General features: G+C 36.9%; 1 protein-coding gene and 1 non-coding gene across 4 annotated transcripts; one reads left to right on the plus strand and one right to left on the minus strand.

Moving 5' to 3' along the window:
* Positions 1–231: 231 nt before the first annotated feature.
* On the minus strand, positions 232–24,029 carry NFU1 (NFU1 iron-sulfur cluster scaffold). 3 transcript variants are annotated; one of them, XM_026484080.4, is made up of 9 exons: positions 23,898–24,026; positions 21,450–21,550; positions 17,037–17,172; positions 12,813–12,879; positions 8,135–8,249; positions 4,528–4,588; positions 2,644–2,818; positions 2,304–2,384; positions 232–406 (listed from the first exon to the last, which is right to left on the minus strand). In XM_026484080.4, exons 1-8 carry the CDS (start codon positions 23,957–23,959, stop codon positions 2,313–2,315), a joined length of 789 nt encoding a protein of 262 aa, XP_026339865.1. In that variant the 5' UTR covers positions 23,960–24,026; the 3' UTR covers positions 232–406; positions 2,304–2,312. The 3 variants fall into 3 exon arrangements, with proteins under 3 accessions (XP_026339865.1, XP_026339875.1, XP_026339881.1); XM_026484090.4 differs by lacking the exon at positions 2,304–2,384 and having other exon boundaries at positions 23,898–24,025; XM_026484096.4 differs by lacking the exons at positions 2,304–2,384; positions 2,644–2,818 and having other exon boundaries at positions 23,898–24,029.
* LOC113247750 (U6 spliceosomal RNA) lies at positions 6,837–6,941 on the plus strand. Its single transcript, XR_003313373.1, has one exon. It is a non-coding gene; the product is annotated as a U6 spliceosomal RNA (small nuclear RNA).
* Positions 24,030–24,075: the final 46 nt, after the last annotated feature.

A 24,075-nucleotide genomic window follows, 5' to 3' on the forward strand; every position in this document is an offset into this window, starting at 1 on the left:
AAAGCTAAGCTACTTTAGAGTATTTTTATAAGCATTCTCCTTATTTACTTCTGCATTAAAAAAGCAAATAAATTAAATGGGGGAAAATGAACTGCTTCACATATTATGCAAAAAAAGAACCATGAGAAATAAAGAACAAACATTAAAATATCCCTGGATAAAATCCATGTGTACAGAAGATGATTCAGGATGTTATAAATAACTCATATGAGGTAAAGCAAACATGCAATATTTATATATCAGTCTCTGAAAAAAGGGCATATTTTATTAATCCTCAAGTTCCTTAGCAGATTAATAATAAAAACTTGGTATATATTATCAGTAAGTCCAACTGTTGGGCCCAAAGAAAATTCTAATTATTTTAAGGTGAGTTTGCTTCTTTTTCATCTGATTCATCATCCATAACCTAGAACCAAGAAAAAAATGAGAGAATTTAAGAATTAAGAAAAGGATTAGAAATTGCTATTTTCCTGATTATACCATTATTTGCTTACCTGAAATACTCCACTCTATACTAATGCCTGTCAATCCAATAAGAGTAAGTCTATCAACAGCCCCCAAAGCACAGGGTTTGTCTCATAACCTGGTATCATAACAACATAAAAGCAAATTTAATACTGCAAATTAATTAAGCACTGATCTCTTTTTTTTTTGTCCCATAAAAATCTTCCAGTAGCAGAGTCTCAGCTGGACATTGACTATAACAATTAATTAACTGGTATTTCCTAGCCACAAGACCAATGTAATTGACTCTTCTTGTTGTTTTTTCCAAAAACATTCTATTTACTTAAATATATTCTTAGGAGCTACACCAAACTATTATAAAAATATATATTAGAAAAATGAATCCCTAAAAAAAGTAAAGGAACAAAATATCATACTAGCAACTAATTATTTTGGTCTTACTCAGATAAAAATTCATTTTAAACATTAGAAAAAAGTGAGGACCTTCATTTCTAATAAGTTAAATTATTAGAAAAATACTAATGAATACCTGATTTAAAAATGAAAACATTAATCTTTTTTTAAAGACTTATTTACTTGAGAAAGAAAGCATCCATGGGGGGGTGAGGGAGAGAGAGTGGGGAGAGGGGCAGAGGGAGAGAATCTCGAGACTCCCAGCTGAGTGTGGAGCCCATGTCAGGCTCGATCTCATGACCCTAAGACCAGGCTTGAGCCAAAACCAAGAGTCAGACGCTTAACCAACTATACCACCCAGGTGCCCCAAGATTAGTATCTTTTCATGAGTTAATATATTACTCAGAAAATAAAGAGTTGTCCTTTGGAGAGGAAAAGAGTTATATAAACTCAAGAATTTTTTCAACATACCTACTACAATTAAACATCAACTCAAGTTTATAACCTGACTACCAATTCATCACCCCACCCTGGACAAGTGAAGAAATGTTCCTTTGTCAATCCACCAAAATGTCAAGTAATGCAATTCTTTAAAGAGGTGTATAAGGCATAGATAATGAAACAAAAATAAGCTTGTTTCTTTAAAACCGGAAGAATCTGGTTCTGATCTGAGACTATCAAGGAAAAATAATTCTCTCGTCTTTTCTCTTTTGAGTTGAGTAAAAACAGATTATTTACTTCTAAGGAATTGATATTTTTATAATTAATCTCAGCGACACACAATCCTAAGAATTTTGTCAATCAATTCCTATTTTAGGCAGAACATTCCTAAATTTGGAAACATTCTTCCAAATACTTATTTTAATACGAAGAATGTATATAACATGTACAACACACAGGGCTAAGTGTTGGAAAGGAACACAAAGACCTGGATATGATGACAAGTCTCTCGAGGAACTTACCCATCAACATAGATCTGAAACAGACACACTGAAAGAGGCTTTGGACCAAAGCAGAGCCTAAGTCCAAGGAGAAGACCGATAAGGCCTTCAAAGAGGAGATGCCATGTACTGTATGGAAAGGACAGACTTTAATACTACCCAGAGATGAGTGGTTCTCAAAGGAGCTGAGGAGCTGCCCTTTCCTTAAAGGCACAGAATGATCGGAGAGTTTTTTCAAATTTCTAATTTTCCTCCTTGATAATCTCCTTCCACAAGGCCAAGCCTCTTGGTTGAGAACTGCTGCAGAGAAGGTCACTATTACTGCTGAGAAGGTTCTGTGCTATATTCCTGAGGTACCGTGGGGCAGAAAAAAGCCACTATCAGGCTAGAACTCCGCTCAGTACTCTGTCTTACTGCACAACACAGTATGATTTCTCAGTGAGCTTCTTGCCTGGGTAAACATGGCGCAGTGGAGCTCTTCCCCTGAGGACTTCCAACTCTCACCTATAAAATTCAGGTTTTGAATCCCCTTTTCATAATTCTTCTACAACCAGAGCAGCAGTGTGACCTCTGAGTCTCCATTTCCTATGTACAAAATGGGAACGACTTACTCAATACTGTGTTGTGAGAAGATTAAAGGAGTAATATTTGTAAAAAGGCCTGGCAAGTAGTAGGTATTCATAACACTAAAGTGAATTCTAAAATAAGGAGTCTTCAAGTCTGATAACAGTTCTAACACAGAGATCCAGCCCCTGAAGAATATGTCAGGTCATAAATTTCTTCTTTTTTTCCCCACGTATTTAGTTTAATATTGAATCTCGACTGTCATATAATATTGGCATACCTGTTCTACACCCTCTACTTCCGGAATATAAAACTGCAGCATGTTCTGAATTCCATTTTTCAGAGTAATGATTGAACTGGGGCAGCTGGTACAAGAACCCTGGAGTTTCAGCTGTACAATGCCATCTTCAAAGCCTTTATAGATAACATCTCCTCCATCTTCCTGCACAGTTGGCCTGTGGTCACAGAATATTTGTGATGTATGTAAAAGAACTGAAGTTTCCATCAGAAAAATTTAAAGCAGCTCAGGGTATAGATTTTATATTGGTAAAATTCACAAAGTTAGAGCTACTTATACAATAGAGAATGAGAAATGTAGCTAGTTTCATTTGTCACTTTTAAAAAATTTCAGATAAAATACTAAAATTCATTCATACAAATATTTGCTCCACTTATTATACTTTAATCCTGCTTATTAATAGTCTTTTTAGGCATTTAAGATCTCAAATGTCCTAATAATTACAGCGATTACCTAAGTTAATACTCACTCATTTCTTCTGAATGAACAGAGGCAGACTGATATGACACATGTTGACATGTTGGCTTTTTTTTTTTCCAGGTAAACTTTGCATCGAAATAACATTAATACAGGAAAATGCATAAATCAGGTATGATCAATTAAATGAATTTTTACAGTGAACACACATTTGTCCCAGGCCAAGACACAAAGCTAGCACCCTAAAAGTTCCCCTTGTGCTTTCTGGCAACCAGAGGTAACCATTTCCTAATTGCTATTACCACTGATTAGTTCTGCCTATTTTGTAACTTTGTAATTTATAAATATAAATTCCATTTAAAAAACATATAGCATTTACTCTTTTGTATTTGGCTTATTTTGCTCTTTATGAGATTCTTCCACATCATCACATAGGGCTCCAGTAAGTGAAAATGCCAGAATTTATCCCTGTTGTTGTGGACGGGCATTTGGGTTAAAGTCAGTTTTTGGCTTTTACAAACAGTGCAGCTATGAAGGTTCTTGCAGATGTCTTTTGGTGCGCATATATGACTACTGGGAATACATCTGAGCATGGGATTGCTGGATCAAGAATGTACATCCATTCCCATTTAGTAGCTACAAACAGTTGCCCTCTGCCCAGGTTTTCATACCCTAGCCTCACACCAAGAATCAGCAAAATGACCCCACAAGAAGCCTTCACGAGCTTCCCTCCTCTCCAGGATCTGTGTGCTTTGTTAGCTCGCTTCTGTTTTCAAATGAAAAAAATATTTTATCGTATTTTATTGTATTTCTGGGAGTTCTCAACAGGACCATTGGTCTGCCACAAGCAAAAGTGGTAAGCCTGCAGTTCTCCACTCTCTTAAATTTACTCTTTATGGGCAATAGCCTGAAAAAAAGTATTTCTCTCCTCACAATCTACCCAAACACTGCTTAACTCATTTTTTTCATTTTAAGAAATTTGGTATTAGGGGCGCCTGGGTGGCGCAGTCGTTAAGCATCTGCCTTCGGCTCAGGGCGTGATCCTGGTGTTCTGGGATCGAGCCCCACATCAGGCTCCTCCGCTAGGAGCCTGCTTCTTCCTCTCCCACTCCCCCTGCTTGTGTTCCCTCTCTCGCTGGCTGTCTCTGTCAAATAAATAAATAAAATCTTAAAAAAAAAAAGAAATTTGGTATTATAACAATGTCAAACCTAGATGGTGACTGTGAAGGATAAATTCCTTCACTATGTTTAGACAGATTGTCTTGAAAATTTTGAGTGAATATACAGAATGTACAGGCTTTAAATTCAACTGCCACAGTTACCTACTACAGTTTACATTCACTTATACTTATCAGAGGGTTTTTTTTCCTCCCAGACAACTAAAATATACTGCTCTAATGCAAATATACTGCCTCTGCAGTATATTTCGGGCAAATGATGAGCACATACCGTATTCTAGTATCTAACAATTCCTTAATCATTGCCACAACTTCATCATCTTCTTCAGATCCTAGAAACAATGACAAATAAAATACATCAATGGTAGAAATTTTATATCCATGCAAATACAAGTTTTAAAACAGGATGATTTTAAATTAATGTCTCATTAAAAAAACAATAAATGCATAGAATATGTAACTTGGTATGGTGATATAAGGGAAATGGAAATGATAGTTGGGGAGATGGAAAGATCATTTGATTCTCTAAAGAAAAACTTTTTTTTTAAAGATTTGAGAGAGAGAGAAAGAGAACGCGCGTGAACACACACGCTGGAGGGAAGGGCAGAGGGAGAGGGAAAGAGAGTCTCAAGCAGATTCCTCATTGAGTGTGGGGCTTGATGCCATGACCCTGAGATCACAGACCTAAGCCAAAGCCAAGAGTGTGTCACTCAACCAACCGTGCCACCCAGGCACCCCTTGATTCTCTGAAGAAAAATTAAGGAGCACTGGTCAACTCAACACTTGGCAATAAAGGTGATGTAACTTGATCTACTAATGATGTTAGGGTTTCAATTTTTTTGGTTAATAAATTTATAAACTTTCATCATCCTCAAGGATTGAGAAATGGCAGAGAAAAAAGATTGCCTAGATTCTGATACAAAGTTTGAGACACAAAGGCACACGTACTTCAAAAGTTAAATTACATTTTTAATTCTTCCGTTTAGTGGTTTTCAAAATGACAACCATACTAAATATAAATATAAGCCTTATGGAAATTTCCAAAATGTTCTACATATCTAAACAAAAAAAATCAGTTTTTTCATTTTGTGTCATTTTTGTTTTTCTTTTACTTTATAAGGTTATATACCGATCTTCACCACTACCTTTTTATGGGTTTAAAAATTTTTTTGAGAAATTTACCTTTAGGGAAACTAAAAATACAGAAAACTCAAATTATACTTTAATACACACAAGTTCTGACAACAATGTAAAGAACAATTATCAATATTAAATTATATTAACTTTGAGTCTTTTTTAATAAAAGAAATAAAATATAATAAATCTAAAATTCTCTTATGTCGGGGTGCCTGGGTGGCTCAGTCAGTTGAGCGTTGGACTCTTGGTTTCAGCTCAGGTCACAATCTCATGGGTCATGAGATCAAGCCCACATCAGACTCCACACTCAGCAGGGAGTCTGCTTGAAGGATTCCCTTCCTCTGCCCCTCCCCCCACACATGAGCATGCTTGCTCTCTCTCAAATAAATAAATCTTTAAAAAAAAAAATTCTCTTATGCCAGCAAACCTAAGTTCCATTCCCCACTATCACTTCCATAAACAACCACTATCATAGTTTAGCATATATTCTTCTAGTACATTTACATTAAATTTACATGTGCAAATTTACACAGATGAGATCACATACACTGTTCTATACCTTTTGTCTATTTAATATATCTAAAAGGCCCTTCCATATCAGCATATATAGATATGCCCCAATTTTTAAAATAGGTACACAGTAATTGCATGGATTTATTTTCATTTAGCTAATTTCTCAATTATTTCAGTTGCTTCCAGTTTGTTGTTATTCCTAACAATCTGAAGCATACATGCTTCTGTGAAGTATGATCAGTGTACTTTTACAACATCTATGAGATATTTTTCACATATCTATGAGATATTTCTCACATATCTATGAGATAAATTCCTAGTGGTGGTCAACAGGCTTGCATATTTTTTAATTTGGGGAGGTGTAGTCAAAAGGCTCTACAAACATTCTATCAGTTTTATGTATATACCCACCAAGAACACATATAACGTTTGAGGTATTACTTAAACTTTGCATAAATGGTATATATGTAAGAGTATGTAAATAAATATAGCCTTTAATTTTCCTTAATCAATTAGTATTTTCTTTCATATCTTTATACACTGGTACCTCCCAAACTAGTTCATTCTTTTTACTTGCTGATATATTTTAAAACTGTTTCAATGAACACGCTTCATGTATTGTTTTGTGTACATTTACAAGCCTCATTTAGGGTATATATCTAGAAGTGGAATTATTCATCTAAAGACGACTATACAAATTTGTGTGTGTGTACATGTATACGTGCAAGACACGCACAATGTCTTTATGATACTAGGGAAGGGAAAAACTTCATCAACAACAAATTATAATAGTCCCAGCTAACACTAAGCGCCATGTGCAGTCACTCTCCCAAGTGCTTTACATAAAGTCACTTATTCAAAAGGTACAAAAAGCACACACTACAAAGGAAAAGATGAATATATATGACTACATGAAAAAGAAAAACTTCTGTGCTTGCTTCAACAGCATAAATACTAAAACTGGAATGAAACAGAAGATTAACATGGCCTCTGAGCAAAGTTTACATGCAAATTCCTGAAATGTTCTGCCTTTTAAAAAACTGGAAAAAGAAAAATTTCTAAAAGACAAAAATCCTAAACATAGGGAGAAGATAAGGAATGGTTAGGGAGAAGTTATTTGCAATGAATATACCTAAGAAAGGATTAATACCCAGAATATTTTTCAAAAACTTCCTAAAGTCAATGCAAAAAGGACAACTCAATTTTTAAACAATGGGTAAAGATTATGAACAGGAAATTTACTGACAAGAAAAATAATGGCCAGTAAACATATGAAAACCTTCAGGCTCAGTGCTAATCAAGGAACTGCCATTAAAACAGGATACCATTTACACTAAACATATTGGTTTAAAAAAAAAAAAAGTAAAAGACACTAAGTGATGATAAAGATATAAGAAAGTTCAAATTCTTATATCCTGCTAATTTGCATGTAAATTAAAACAATTTACAATAGCGCAATTCTGCTTTTAGGAACATACCCTAAAGAAACTCTCCACATACACACAGAGACTTGTACAAAGACGTCACTGCAGCAATGTTTGTAACAGAAATGAACACAAACAATTCACTTCACCATAAGGAACAAATTCATTCACTGTAGTTTATTCATATAACAGAATACTATCTAGCACTTAGTTTATTTAACTAGAACAGCGTTTTTTCAAAATGGCTGTATTTCAAAATATTATGCTCAGTGAAAAAAGGCAAGTTGCATATAACACACATCATTTAAAGTTTAAAAAAACCAATGCCATATTTTCCCCGCAGAGACTTATACGTGTAGAAAAAGTTTAAAAACAAACCAGGTTTACATACAACTCTGGAAATAGAAAGGGGGAAAGCAATGGATGGGGGTTGTGGGGTTTTGGTTGTGTCTTTAATGTTTTATTTAAAAATGGGTCTCGAGCAATTATGGCAAAAAATTAACACCTGTTAAATCTGAGAGGAGAGCAAACTGGTATACATCATATTATTTTCTGTATGTTCGAAAATTTTTACAATTGAAAAATTCAGTTTTGTATAATATATTCAATTTATGGACAAGTTTTCAAAAATGATGGATAAAACTAGTATATGTGAAGTTTTGTTCCCTCTGGAATTGGTTCCAGATCTAAACATGGCACAATGATAAAAATCTATATCATTGTGACTTCCGAAATCAAGACAAATGTGAAGTAGAAAAGTTTTTTTAAAAAATTAAAATAAATATTAATTACCCAACACAGTACCTGCTTCTCCTGAAGATGTTTCCTCAGTAACTAAGGGTAACCCAGAAGCAAAGAAATCCATGATTGTTGCGTAAATATCTGGTTTCAGTAAATTCCAGTCTAACTCTTCACTTTCCTGTAAATATTTAAAGGAAAATGCTACATTTCCAATCAAGAGCAAAGACTAATACAAAACAATACCTTGTATCTTCTAAGAATCTTCTCCTATATATATCCTATACTGTGTAACAAGCAGTCATTTCTGGAGAAGACCTGTCAGTTCCAGTCCTTAAAGGATCTGGTTTATAAGGACTTTTGGAAGATATCATCTTAGAATATTCCTCATCCATTCATCCATTCATTCATCAAACTTATGTTAAATGTGCTGTATGTACCATGCCTTGTGTAGGAGATACCACAATGATTAAAAGATACTTTTTCATGAGGTGAAGAGTGTTAAAATACTGAATGAATTCGGTGTTTAAAGAAAATGATTAAAAGACTTCCCATTCTTTTAAAGAAAACAGGATAGAGTCGCTTGATCAAATATACAGAATATCCCACAAGTATCCAAAAAATTCAACTCACATATATTACTGAAGAAATCCAATGACACACAACTGTAGAACCAAAACACGTAACATGTCTCACCTATGGTGTTGTGCTAGAGGACTTGTGGACCTCCAACAAGCCCAGTATCCTTAAGAAAGAATCCATAGGGGGCACCTAGGTGGCAAGTGTCTGCCTTGGGCTCAGGTCATGATTCCCAGGGTCCTGGGATTGAGCCCTGCCTTGGGCTCCCTGCTCCAAGGGAAGCCTGCTTCTCCCTCTCCCTCTGCTGCTTCCCCTGCTTGTATGTGCACACTCTCTCTCTCTCCCCATCAAATAAATAAATAAAATCTTTAAAAAAAAATTATTGAAAAAGAATCCGTAACTACGTCACCTCTATGTCTAGCCAACTAGTTGATTCCATTAAAAAAAAAAAGGCACGATTATTAACTACCTAAATAGTACTAACAACCAGAAAGAGAAAGAGAAAATGTTTTCTTTTAGTTTTTTAAAGGAGAGCTCTTGAGGAGGAAAAACTATTAGATGTAGTTCATTTCGATTCTCAGGAGGCTGTTAGCTAGTGGCTATAATTAAATACTATTAAAAATGAGTCTACATGCATAAAAGGGGCTTTTTTTTTTTTTATCATGGATTAAGAACCAATTTAGGGGTGCCTGCGTTGCTCAGTCGGTTGAGCATCTAATTCTTGATTTTAGCTCAGGTCATGATCTCGGGGTCCTGGAATGAGCTCTGTGTCAGGCACCTTACTCAGTGTGGAGTCTGCTTGAGATTCTCTCTGCTCACACGCACACTCTCTCTCTCAAATACAATCTTCTTAAAAAACCCAATTTAGACATGGTATATAGAAGAAAGATAAATGGGCACTGCTATGGATACGAGAGCAAAACTAGTGAGTTGCCTTAGTGAATGGGGATGGAAACTGGTTCTGGGTAACATTTTAATAACTTATATAGAAGATGGATCAGAGGGCTATTTTATCTTCAGTAAATAGTGCGCTCTACTGAGTAGGGAAATATTGGTAATAAAAAAAAAGAAAAATATTCTGAAGTTGTATGAATGAGAAATAAATGCAGTACATAAGCTTCAAATACATTAACTCATTTAGAAAAAAATAACTGGGGTGCCTGGCTGGCTCAGACAGTAGAGCATGTGACTCTTGATGTTGGGGTCATGAGTTAAAGCTCCACATTGGGTGTAGAGATTACTTATAAAAAAATTGGAATTATCGAAGTTCTCTCAAAGGATAGAAGAAAAGAAAACTATCCTTACCCTGCTAAAGAAATAAATTACTCACTTTAAATAAATAAATAATAAATTATGCATAAAGAAGTCTCTGAATCATCAATTACAAATCAGAAAAAGGAAACAGGCCATAGCTGAAGATATCAGGTAGATGAGATAGTCCTTAAGAAAGGTAACTGAAAGAAAACAAATCTATTCTACCTTTTAAATTTCAATATATGCCCTTAAATTGTTATTTATTAGTTATGTCATTTCACTTAAGAAAAAATAGTTGGGGGGGGGGGTTCCTGGGTGACTCAGTTGGTTAAACGGCTGCCTTCAGCTCAGGTCATGATCTCAGGGTCCTGGGATTGAGCCCCGTGTCAGGCTCCCTGCTCTGTGGGGAGCCTGCTTCTCCTCCTCCCCCGCTTGTGCTCTCTCTCTTTCTGTGTCTCTCAAATAAATAAAATCTTAAAAAAAATAGTGGGGCTGGAGAAATTCCAAAAAGAGTAATTAAATTATGAACAAGAAAGGAAATAAAAGATGACTTACCAAATCAAATCAAAGAAAAAAACAGCTCTGTAAGATATAATCACATTTTCATCTAAAAAAAATTTTTATATGCCATAGGCTGTATATAAAAGGACTACAAAAAACCTTGTTAAGTAATTTGCCATTTGTAAAATGAAGACAAAAATACCTAGCTTAAATAATTAAATTAGGAAATATATGTAAAGCACTTCTGCTATCTAAATGCCAAACCAGAGATGTTGGAAATACTAAACAAGAGCTGGTCCTCCCCACTCCCTTAAAAAATATCAAGGGACGCCTGGGTAGCATAGTTGTTAGGCGTCTGCCTTCCGCTCAGGGCGTGATCCCAGCATTCCGGGATCGAGTCCCACATCGGGCTCCTCTGCTGGGAGCCTGCTTCTTCCTCTCCCACTCCCCCTGCTTGTGTTCCCTCTCTCTTGCTGGCTGTCTATCTCTGTCAAATTAATAAATAAAATCTTTAAAAAAAAAATCAAAAAAAGCAAACTGAAGAATACCAAAGACAGATCAGATGTCTCTAAGCTGGTAAACACGTGGGATCGGTCAGCATGGATTTACTCACCACAGCCCTTTTCACAGAAGCCTCTTAAAGCCTGAAAATTCAGTCTATGAAATCTTATGTCATTGTTTCCTTTTATAAAAATTTCTTCAAGTGCACACCATGTGCTGGGCATTGTTCTGGGTGAACTTAACAAGACGGGCAATCTCTAGCTTTACAGAGTTTACATTCCAATGTAGGAAAGACACATAATAAAAATAAACCAAAAAAAAAAAAAAGGGACTAAGTGATAAGTGCAGTGAAGACAACAAACAGGGTAATGAGCTCCTGGAGGGAGAGCCACTTCAACCGATATGGGCAAGAAAGGGCTTCTTGGGAATTTAGAGCCAAAAACACTTTAAAACAACAGGGAAAATCCTTTTACAATTGAGATATCTGCAAGAACAACTATGGCCACTGGGATTGCCGCCACAGAGGAAAACTCTAATTCTCCTCTACACATAGATAGCTACAAGAGCATACTGGACTATTTGTAACACGTCACTAACCCAGTCCATGTTTATCAGTCCCATCAGTGCATCAAGAACTCAGAGTAGGGGCGCCTGAGTGGCTCAGTCGTTAAGCGTCTGCCTTCGGCTCAGGGCATGATCCCGGCATTCTGGGATCGAGCCCCACAACAGGCTCCTCCTCTGGGAGCCTGCTTCTTCCTCTCCCACTCCGCTGCTTGTGTTCCCTCTCTCGCTGCCTGTCTCTCTCTCTAATCTCTCGCTGCCTGTCTCTCTCTCTAATAAATAAATAAAATCTTAAAAAAAAAAAAAAGAACTCAAGAGTAATCCTTTCAAATTGCTTAAAAGGAGTTACATGAAAACTTTGGATTTTTTAAAAAGATTTATTTATTTGAGAAACAGAGAGTGAGCAAGCGAGAGAGCACAAGCTGGAGGAGGGGGGAGAGGGAGAAGCAGGCTCCCCGCTGAGCAGAGAGCTCAACACAGGGCTCAACCCCAGGGCCCTGGGGTCATGACCTGAGCCGAAGGCAGCCGCTTAAGGGACTGAGCCACCCAGGCGCCCCGAAAACTTTGGATTTTGACACAGTATTGAACAAGTGATGAAGTTCAGTGTATACGTATCAATTAACAGACCTAAAAGTAAACATACTTCAAATTTTAACAGTTCATTTCTCATTCATCTAGTAGACTTAAAAATGAAACTGCCTTTTCTAGCAGATACCTCCTCAGCTGCTGGAATGGGTAGCACAGTTAGATCGACTTTCGGACAGTTAGAGGGAACCAAATGCTGCAGAACAACACAGTCCCCTGCTCTTATCTGTGAAGTTCTCAAGTATTACAGCAGAGGCGCCACGAGGAAAGAGCCCCCTTTAAAGGAAATACACATTCACTCTGTTGGACAAATATATAAACATTGTTTGTTTGCTTCTCTTTTTACTCTATCATTTTAAATTAAGAACTAGTAAAAATATCAAAACCACCAATAAAGTCTCAATTATGAAAGAAAAAAAAAAGAATTAGTAATAATAACGCTTGGAGCTTAAATTCTAGTTCTGCCCAGATTGAGTCGCGGTCCTGCTGTGGGGCAGATACATAATCCTGGACACAATCCTGCACTTAACCCTCTGAAGCTCACGTTTTTCTCTTCTGAAAAATGAGGGATTTGGACTATAGTTAATTTCAACTTGAAAATTCTATTTAATAATTAAATTGAGAAATATGAGAAGTAAACTTAGAGATTTTTAATAACAATATGTATAAAATACATCAAGAAAGGAAATTTCAGAGAGGGATGTTGGACTTGGAAAAAAACTAAAAGAACTTCATACATTATTTTATATAATCCTATGTTTACCTTTGTAACAGTGATGAAATCTGGTCCAAAAAAGACACTTTTTACTCCTTCAATTCTAAATAACTGCCTGTGAATAAATAAAAAATAAGAGATGATAAAATGCTTTATTACAGAAAAGTTTAACCGTATACACATATACAAAGGTAGACAGAAAAGTAAAAGAACCTTTACATACCCATCACCAGCATCAACAATTCATGGCCAACAATTATCAACTCACAGGCCAATCTTGTTTCATCCTCCTACCCTACGATCTAGCAATCCCACTCTTAGGTATTTACCTAAGAGAAATGAAAACAACCTCCACAAAGATGCGTCCATGAATCTTTATAGCAGTTTTATTTATAAAAGCCAAAAAGAATATCTGGAAATCCCCATCAACTAGTGAATAACTGAACAGACGGTGTGTACCCTTACAATGCAGCACTACTCAGCAATAAGAAGAATAAACTGCTGGTACATGCGAAACCAGGGAGTACTCTCAAACCATTATGCTAAATGAAAGAAGACAAACACAAAAGACTATATGGTGGCATGTATACGAAACCCTAAAAACGTAAAACTTGGTGGCAGAAAGCTCAACAGTACCCAGGGTGATAGACGTGTTAACTAACTTCACTGTGGTAAGCACTTTGCAAGGCACATGTATATCAAATCAGCACACTGTATACCTTAAACTTACATAATATTTGACATCAGTTATATCTCAACAAAGTTGGAATTCATTGCCATGACACAAAATAGTTACCAGGGTATGGAAGTGAAGCAAGAAGATTGAATGCAAAGAGAAATGAGGGATTTCTGCAGTAATAAAAATGATCTGTATTTTTATTTTAGTGGTGGTTACAGAACTGTATGTATTTATCAAAACTCTGGACTACACACTTAAAATTGGTGAATTTCATTTCATGTACATTATACCTCAATAAAACTAATTTTTAAAATCCTCTAAGAGGAGAAGGGGAGGATTATAATCTGAAAATTTCCTACAAGGGATTCCGAAATGCATCTTCCCTTCCCAATCACTGATATGTGTAGCATACCAGAGCAATTTCCTTTTTCCCTTACCCCTTTTTAGGAATAAAAGCTGACACACTCCAAAAAAGATTACAGTTTACCTTTTCTTTGTCTATCATTGCAAGAGTGTTACTGGAATTACTATTCTGAAATTATTTAGGAATTTGTCTGAAACGATGTCATCTGGGTCCTCTAATTCAATATAAAACTTACAAGAAGTTACGAGGTACTTGGTTGCATACTACGACCCAATAAACCCAAGCACATAGGTCCCCTGATTGGCTCTGTGCATCTGCACTGTTGGCAAAGCTTTTTTCTCCAAATGAAAGGACCATGCGAAAGACTCAACCTGACCTTTGGGTCATGTCATGGGGACTGCTTTAGGCAAGAGTTCTTGGGTTCTGTGCTTAAAGAAAGAAAACGCTGACAAGGAGTTTCAAACATTATTATACATGCTTTGCCATCTAGGTTACTTTCCTCGGGACAATTTCAACTTCTACAACGTCCAAAATAAAGTACAATACCCAGCACTGAACACATATCCTAAATGTAGTCTGACTTACTGAGAATACAAAGACTGTTATCTCTCTTGAGGTAAGAAACTTTTTAAAGTTTGACTTTTTTTAGTACCACATCATATCCAACATAAGGAACTAAAAAGTCAGATTCTTCCATCCCACAATTGAGCTATTCACTTAAAAAATTTCAATAATAAGCCTTAATATTTGTTCCTCTAAGATTTTATCTTACTTGCTTTAACCTATCATTTTGGCCTAATGAAACCTTTAAACATTTCTCTGAATTTTGCCATCTAACATAGAAGCAATTCCTCCCATCTGGGAAACTGATAATCTTATCATCATTAATGTCATAGATAAAGGAAAGTATTGAATAAACACGCCAACTAGAGAGATATTACCGATACCACAGAGCCCTCTTACACGTCACTAGAGACAGATTGACACTCTGCTTAAATTTTTTTGTCTTGTCCAGAAGGATAGTAAGAAATAGGTCAAATGCCTCTCTGTAGTAAGATACACTACTGTTTATTCATTCATTCAGTTACTCATTCATTCAACAAAGATTTGAAACCTCACTGAATACATGACACTGTACTAAGCACTAGAGATACAATGATGAGCAAGACAGACAGGTCTCTGTTTTCAGGAAGCTTTACATTCTAGCTCACAGTAAAAACATTCTCTGTTAAAACAACAAAAACAAGATTAGTTTTGCTTGACTGAAGATAATAAATTCTGTGAATCCAGGAAACGAGCTACTTTCATAAGACTAATTTGAAAAGGACTTTTGCCAACTGAACATCTGACAGAAATAATCTCCAACTAATCTGTAACTGAACACTCTTGCTTATTTTTATATTCTTTTAAATACACAATACATAAATTCATTCTTGACAAACTATTTATAAAAAGTGAAAAACGCCTGTTGAACACCCGTCCCCCAAATCCACAGTTATCAGATGGGTGTACATTCTTTCAGACCTTTATGTTACTGTATTTTTGTTGTTTTGTGTTTTTTGTTTTTATATAGATAATAATCATATTGTACACAGTGTTCTACAGCATGCTTTCTTCACTTAACAGTCTTATTTTTTTATTTTTAGAGGAGAGAGATATGGGGGCAGAGGGACAGAGAGAGAGGAAGAGAGAATCTTAAGCAGGCTCCACGCCCAGTGCAGAGCCTGATGTGGGGCTTGATCTCACAACCCTGAGATCATGACCTGAGCTGAAATCAAGAGTTGGACGCTTAACCAATGGAGCCACCCAGGCACCCCAACAGTGTATCTTAGAGGTCAGTCTATGACAGTAAATGAGGGTTCTCCTCATCCTTTTTTAATAGACTACGGACAAAGTTTGTGGAACTCTTCCTCCTAATGAGTATTTAGGTTGCTTCCAACTTGTTACCACTACCAACAAGGCCGCAATGAACACCCTTGTATCACCTTGTGTATGTAGATGGATGTTCTTTCAGGCAGTGTTTTTCAACTCCACTAGTAACTTGTAAAATCAATTAGGTATTGACCTGGATTTTATCTAATATAATAAAACAGAATAAAGAGAATTAGAAAGAAATAAGAATGTTTTACACGATGTCAGGGTGAAAACTGTCCCACTGAATACGTGCGTGTGTATCTATCCATCTACCTATGTGTGTGTATGTACTGGGTTGTAATATAAAATGTTTCTTACTGTGGCCCATAAAAAAAGGTATGAAAAACAAATGCTCTAAGACATATTGTGAGAAGGGGCATGTGTAGGTCAAAGGAAATGTGCATTTTTATTAATGAGAAATTTAAAAAGGAGAGTCTGGGTGGGTCAGTCGGTTAAGTGGCCAACTCTTGATCTCAGCTCAAGTTTCAATCGCAGGGTCCTGAGTTCAAGCCCCACACTGGGCTCCACGCTGGACGTGGAGCCTACTAAAAAAAACTGAATTAAAAATTAAAAAAACATTCCTGAGATAAGTGTATTTCTGGTTAAGTGTGACATATAAAACAGCTGCACATAAAGAAGTAGTTACCTAAGCTTTACTTTCTAAATACCCTTGGCAATCAGTATCAGGCTTAGGTTACCAAAAATTTAAATTGATGTAGACTGACTCTAATACTTCTTATTATAAATAATTTCTCTAATTATCATTCAAGAGAAGTTCATTCCAATACTTTTATTGTTTGTCCTAGATCATCTGACATACATTTAACATATCTTTAGTGAATTTAAAAATTGTCTCTGACATGTTCTTAAAAAATCATGCCAAATCTAATAACTATTATTATTTATGGTTCTGAGTGGAATATTCTAGAAACTGCTCCATTTTGAAACATCTAAAAAAATTCAGCTATCCTTAAGGAAAAAAATGAACACGTTTTTACTGTTTTTTATGAACAGTTTTAAAGATTTAGAATGGAAATTTATCATACTATCATTTGAATGAACCTTTTTTAAAGTAAAAATATAAATTCTTATTTAGTCCTGCTACAGATCTCTCAAATACATTACTTTTCAGAGAAGGGTTTCCTAATACCAACTGTTACTTTTCTTTTATCTCTTACCTGAAAAGAAAATAAAGCATTCTTTACATTGGAAACAGTGCAGTGTACATAAAATGCAACTACTGAATGAGGCTGCCCTACCCCCAAAGTTAGTTATTTATGTTTCTTGGTGAAAGCAATGAGAAATAGTAATATACCTAGCCAGAGGGGAGCGAAATGCTGCAGCTGGTGTGGGAAAATCCATGGTCCTTGTCTCAAGAACTGGTTTTCCTGGAATAAACTTTAAACTGTTGGGATTTGGAGTATCTTGTGTTTGAATAAACATGTGTCTCACTAAAAGAGAAAAAAAAAGAAAGAATGTTATTCCAGAAAAAATAGTAGTTAAGTTTATGGACTATGAAGTGCTCACTTTCAAAGACTCAAAAGACGTAAGAAAAAAAAAAATAAGGCCTTATTGCCCAAGTCGAAGAAATAATTTGTAAAGACAACAAAGAAGTCTGCTGATATATTTAGCATAATTGCATTGAATTTTACATTAATACTGATTAGTTTTGTTATTCAACGGACTCTAGCAATAGCCTTATTTTAACTAGGAAGGCATATCATCATCCAAGAGTCTTCAATGTATTTTATTTGGTGACTTAGTGCTAATGGCTGTCATAATCATAAATCATCATTGTGATACTAAGAACAGTAAAATGTTACCTTTTCTTCTTTCCAAAGTGCTACCATTCTTTTAAAGAGAGATAAATTTATAATAATAATAATATTTATTGTGTGAATACTTACTACATGCCAGAGACAGGGGCTGCGTGCTTTAAATATATTTAAGCCTTTAACAACCCCATGAAGAAACCCCATTATTCCATTTTGCAAATGAAGAAACTGAAGCTTAGAGTTAAGTAACTTGTCCAATGGTACAGACTTAGTGACGTTATAAATTACCATGTAGGTGGGAACCTATGTGAATTACTTTCTGGAATATTTTTAAATTATCTTTACAGGTTCTTCCTTTTGTTTCTTCTAAGGCCAGGAATAGATGAAGAATGAATTCATTAAGGGAATAAAGAAGAGAATCTTCAATTTTCTACCTTGCTATTATGATAACAGCTTGTAGGACAAAAGATAGTACTGGGGTTTTAACAGTCTTAAAACTATTAACCAGGTCCTGATTATTTATTACAAAAATAAACCTTCTAACTGAAACAAAATCATTCTTGTCTTAGAGCAGTACTGAAACAGATTAATTTGTTGAGCAGGTGCCATGTGCTGGGGTATGATACTGAGCACTCTCCGTGAATTACACCATTCAGTCCTTACATTCTCCCAAGGAAACACTGTTTTTATCCTACTTTATAAGTGAGGAAACTAGAGCTCAAAGTCACTCAGCTAGCTAAGAAACAGAGACAGGATTAAAGCCCTGCCAATTTCCCACCATGGACTTGCTTAACCGCCATACATACATACGGCCACTCCATACTTACTAGTGCTCAGCATAATAGGAAATACATTGAAAATCCGTCTTCCTATCCTGTCATAATCCTCATATCATATGTCTGAGGAAGAACAGTAAAGTATCAACAAGCAACAGTTTTATTTTAAATTAGAAAGAGATTAAATTTGGCAAAACGTAGGATTTGTATGGAAGTGATTTCTTTTTACCCATTATAAGAGATTCTAATTTCACAGCTGACAGTGGTTTTTGCACCTTGCCAAGCAGCCACCTAAATGACGTTGAGTCATTTCCTTGGTGAAGGAAAAAGTGAAACTAAACTCCCATACATTTTTTTTTTTAAGATTTTATTTATTTATTTGACAGAGATAGAGACAGCCAGCGAGAGAGGGAACACAGCAGGGGGAGTGGGAGAGGAAGAAACAGGCTCATAGCGGAGGAGCCTGATGTGGGGCCCGATCCCATAACGCCGGGTTCACGCCCTGAGCTGAAGGCAGACGCTTAACCGCTGTGCCACTCAGGCGCCCCTAAACTCCCATACATTTTAAGTCACATCACTGTCCTATAAACATATCAATTGGTGACTTGGTCAACAGGAAAATCCTAAAAAACAGAAAAATTTAAAATGATAACCTCAAAGTCCAAATACTTGATTTAAAATATTTATACCTCCAAGACACCTGGGTGGCTCAGTTGGTTCAGCATCTGACTTTGGCTCAGGTCATGATCCTAGGGTCCTAGGATGGAGCCCCACATGGCATAGGGCTCCCTGCTCAGTGGGGAGTCTGCTTCTCCCTCTCCTTCTGCCCCTCCCACCCTGCTCGTGCTCTCTCTCTCACACTAATAAATAAAATCTTAAAGATAAATAAATAAAATAAAATAGGTATGCCTCTAACGAATAAATTCGTCTGAAAATCTGTGTTACATGGGAACAAGTTTGCAGATGGAACATTAAAGAAAGAGCTGCCACCAATTTCTGTAAATATAAAGACAACAAGGTTCTTTTAACCTTGGATCTGACCAATCATTTCTTGAAGTCTTTCTTAATAATTTATTGGTAACCAAAATCTCCACACACATTAAGCACTCTACCACAATATTTGAAGAATTAAATCCGGCATCTTTCTACTCAATCCATTTCTGTAAAACTACACATGCAAAAAGAAAAGGTTTTAGAAATACTTGAAGGTAAAAACTGTAAATGTGGGGTATCTGGCTGGTCAGTGGGAAAAGCATGCAACTTCTGATTCAGGGTCGTGAGTTTGAGCCCCACGTTGGGTGTAGAGATTACTAAAAAAACAAATTAATTTTAAAAAAACTTAAAAAAAGACTACAAATGTAAAAAAAATTTAAGAGAGCATAATCTATGTATACTGTCTGAAGTAGAAAATATATGACATCATGACATAAACTTTCTCTTTTGACAATGAACAAAGCTATTTCAAAATAGTAATTTGACTAGGTATTAACAAAATCATTTCAATTATAGTCTAAGCTGGGCTTAATTAGGTATTTCAGAAATGACTCCCAGGTCCATCATCCAGAAACATGCCCCTGAAAGTGTCATAAGGGTTATAACAAAATAGAATGACCTAAAACAATTTTTCCCATTATGCTTGGTACTAATAAGTAATAGGTTAATAGGGAGGCAGAAGCTTCCCGAAAAATATACATTAATGGTGCTTAAAGTCAATATCAAAGACTAAGATCAGTGGGTTTCCAATTTGAAATACCTGATGACCACATAATTCCATTCTACAAAATTTAAAAGTCCAAGTAGCTTAACATGCTAACGCAATATTTATGCCTAAATTTTTATTCTGTGATTCAAGGAGGTAGGCAAGGTTTTCCTCTTCTTGCCCCAGTATACAGGAGAGGTAAGGTCTTTACCCTAATCCAACTCATGTGGCTAGCCAGAGTCAGCCACCTGCCAGATTATGGCCACAAAGTGTTCAAGGTAGTGATGGAAATGGGAGAGGGCCCAAGAGCTGAATCCAAACTCTTATACCTCCATAAGCACACACAGGCAGACATTTACACACAGACACACAGAGACAATTCCCAAGGTTCCCTAACCATATGACACTGGTCACATCTCAATATTTTCAAATCCTGTCTTCATACCTACTTCCAATATTAATGAAAATAAAAGCATGTAACATCAGCAAAATCATCAATAAAGCCCATAACTAATTAATTTGAACCCCCAAAAAGAAAAATGACATTGAAAGTACTATTTTCTAAGGCCTGGATGAAAGCTAGAAATTTACTGATTTTAGGTGTATTCCTTTTTTTTTTAAACACTTTCTTTTTTTTTTAAAGATTTGATTTATTTATTCCTGAGAGAGAGAGAGAGAGAGCACGAGCAGGGAAGGAGCAGAGATAGAGGGAAAGGAAGAGGGAGAAACAGACTCCCTGCTGAGCAGGCAGCCCAATGTGGGGCTCGATCCCAGGACCCTGGGATCATGATCTGAGCCGAAGGCAGACACTTAACTGACTGAGCCACCCAGGTGCCCCTTTTAAGTGTATTCTTAACAAAATAAGGAGGACAGCAGCTTAAAGTACATACGTTTTTTTTTAAACAAACCCATTTGTACATTCTTTTTATAATATTTTCATTTGAGAAATCATTCCTTGAGCAATGTTCCAGAAGATGTGTTAGTCAAGATACTGAGATTTCATAAGTCTATTGGAACGATGCTTACGATTCTTTTTTTTTTTTTTTAAGATTTATTTATTTGAGAGAGGTGCACACGAGCAAGCGTGTGCGTGCGAGTGGGGGGAGAGCCAGAGGGAGAGAGAATCTCGAAAAGACTTCCCGCAGAGTGCTGAGTGAGGTGCCCAATGATGTGGAGCTCATGGGGCTTGATCCCAGGACCCTGGTGATCACGACCTGAGTTAAAACCAAGAGTTGGATGTTCAACCGACTGAGCCACCCAGGTACCCCTGTGCTCTGGATTCTTGCAATCTAATGCCAATATGTGTAAGCAAATAATTACAGTAAATGTTATGTTATGACACCAAAAAAGCTATGTTCTTTTTATGCACCTGAATAGAAAATTTACAAATTCTTATCTTTTATGATCCACCAAATTGTATTTAAGCACAGTTTCATTAGCTTCCGAAACATAATTTGTTCTAAAAGGTGAAATTTTACCTGTGTTACATAAGGTTGCAGGCAATGGGAAAAGTGGTCTTTGTACAAAATGATGCAGAAGCTGTTTCTTAATGGTGTATGGATTCATCATAGGACAAAATCTATATTTAAAAACAAATAAAAATGACATTTCAAGAGATGATCTTTTAAGCTCAGTTTCTACTTCATATATATATATATGTGTATATATATATATATACACACATATATATATATAACAATGAAAACAATAAAGTTTAGTTTCATTCTCCATCCACATTATTTCCACTTCCTTAGGCAAGCAATATCTGCAAACAACTTAAAAACAAGACTTCAAGTGGAAATTTGTAGCCTTGATAACTGATGTACACAGGATAGTGCAACATCCAGTGTAAGAGACAAATGCAACTACATTTGTGATTTACAAACTGGATTCCCAGACTCTTAGCTATGCATGAAGGATGCAAAGAACTACCAACTGTTTTTTTTTTCTTCTTTTTAAATTTTAAAAAACTAGGTAACAGAGTCACACAGTTCGAAATTCGAAGGGAACAAAAGTAAATACTGTGAAGTCTCCCTCCCTTTTCTGTCTCTACCACCATGTTTCCCTGGAAACAGAGAATCAATACCACATGTTTTGAAAGGTACTTCAACACTTCAAAAAATCTACTAGAAAGTGTACTATTCCCCTCCAAACTGCTAAAGAAGCCAACAATCTATATATGCTTTTTGACTGGAAACCTCTTAAGCCAGTGTTTGTAACTTTGGTTATTTCACTGTAATAGAGAAGTGCTGATTGGCTATTTTTTCATGGCTTCTATTTTTTCATGGCTTCTATTATTTTTATTATTATTATTTAAAAATAAAGGGAGAAGGGAAAAACAAATATTATTGGAAGAGGGGAAAAAAACTTCAGTAGTGAAAAATTTTAGAAATCTGATGCAAGTTACTTTAAAAATCTAGGCTACTTTTTTTTTTTTTTTTAAACTAGGCTCCACACCCAGCATGAAGCCCAATGCGGGGCTTGAACTCAGGACCCTGAGATCAAGACCTGACCTGAGATCAAGAGCCAGATGCTTAACCAACTGAGCCACCCAGGCACCCCAAAATCCAGTTTACTTTAAAATATATTGCTATCATTACAATTTTCATTCCGCTAAGTCGCTGAAGAATTTTAAATATATATATGATCATTTTTAAAAACTTTCTATTTTTATCTACAAACTCACTGAGGAAAAGGAGCACCTTCATTTCTGTGACCCTCAGCAGCTAGAACGATGGCCTCAGTTCCTCGTCTCTAAAATGAATATTTACAGCTACCTCAAAGACTGGGCCAAAGAAGGACCCAGATAATCCACGTGAAGTGCTTAAATCAGTGCCAAGCACTTGTGGCAAGAGTTCAATCAATATTAGCTACCGTTATTATTATTATGTGATAGGTACCCAATAATTAATTACTGAATGAAGTTTAAGGTTTGGGGTGAAAACATTTTTATCTATAGCTCACTGCCTAAATCTTGACTACACTGGAATGTGGAAATACACTGAAGACCAGTATTCCTGTCCCTTCTGCCCAGGGAAAAGGCAACAGACTGGATGAATACGGTGACAGAGATGGGTTTAAAGTGACAACATAGTAAATATGAGTTAAATTATTCCAGTGAGACATCTATCCAAACACAACAGAGGAGGCCAGGAGGTGACCAACAAAAAATCTTCCAGCAAACTTAATGCATTTACACTTCAGGGGCGTCATTAGCCCTAAAACTCCTTAACATTCACTAGGCAAAACCCTGTTAGGCCCTTCTGTCCCCTGGTTCAAGAAGCAAAATCAAGGTACAGCACCTACTTAAGTCATCATTCCTTTCCACCTAACCAATGGTGACAGATGTCACTGGGAGGCCAAACTCAAAGGCGGGTTGCACAGAAGGGGAAAAAAATAAGAGAACAGAGTGGGTTTCGGCGATGGGAAGGAAATCTAGGGGTCTGGATGCTCATCAGAGTTCCATAGCTTAGAAGCTGTGTGACCTCATACAGGTCACGTCCTCTTTCTGGGCCTACTGAGAAAATGAAGTATCTCCTCTCCCATTCTGTAGACATTCTGATTTGTGTTTAAAAAGCAGAGGGAATGCACGTGATGGAAGGGCTGGAGGGGCCACGAGATTTTAAAAAACAGCTCCTCCGTGGGGTCTCTACAGCCAGTCTTTGCGGGCCTCCCCACCGTTGGGACCCAGGCGCCGGGTTTCAGAGCCTGGGACAGGGCGCTGCAGACCCCGCCCGAACTGGGGGCGCAGAGCCGCCTCATGGAGAGCCGCCCACCGCAGGGCGAAGCCCCCGACAGCGGGAACGCGGGCGGACCCGAAGGCTCGGTCAAGGGTACTACTCCCCGTCCCGTTGGGGAGGGGTGGGGACGACCGCTCTGCTAAGCCCAGCGGCACCCTGGTGCGGAGCTCCTGGCTCGTCACCTACCGCCTACGCAGCCCCGCGGCAGCAGCCGCAGCTCCCCAGCCCAGCCGGGCCGCCGCTGCCATCTTAGTCCCGGCGCGCAGCAGCGGAGCAGCTCTCCCCCTTCGCCGAGCGGCGGAAGCCCCGCGTAGGCGCAGGCGCAGGCCGGCCGGGAGCTGGACAGGCTCCGCGGAGAGCGTAC

Source organism: Ursus arctos, unplaced genomic scaffold (assembly GCF_023065955.2).
Source record: "Ursus arctos isolate Adak ecotype North America unplaced genomic scaffold, UrsArc2.0 scaffold_8, whole genome shotgun sequence".
Classification (NCBI taxonomy): Eukaryota; Metazoa; Chordata; class Mammalia; order Carnivora; family Ursidae; genus Ursus; species Ursus arctos.

What these genes read in the sequence shown, in the direction of transcription:
- NFU1 (XM_026484080.4), bottom strand. Translation starts at nt 23,959, where the DNA reads ATGGCAGCGGCGGCCCGGCTGGGCTGGGGAGCTGCGGCTGCTGCCGCG. An exon ending in AACATCTTCAGGAGAAGCAG is followed by an intron (nt 4,589 to 8,134) that starts GTACTGTGTTGG and finishes CATTGTTTCTAG; the next exon opens with GATCTGAAGAAGATGATGAA. An exon ending in AAGTAGAGGGTGTAGAACAG is followed by an intron (nt 2,385 to 2,643) that starts GTATGCCAATAT and finishes TTTTGTACATAG; the next exon opens with GAAATGGAGACTCAGAGGTC.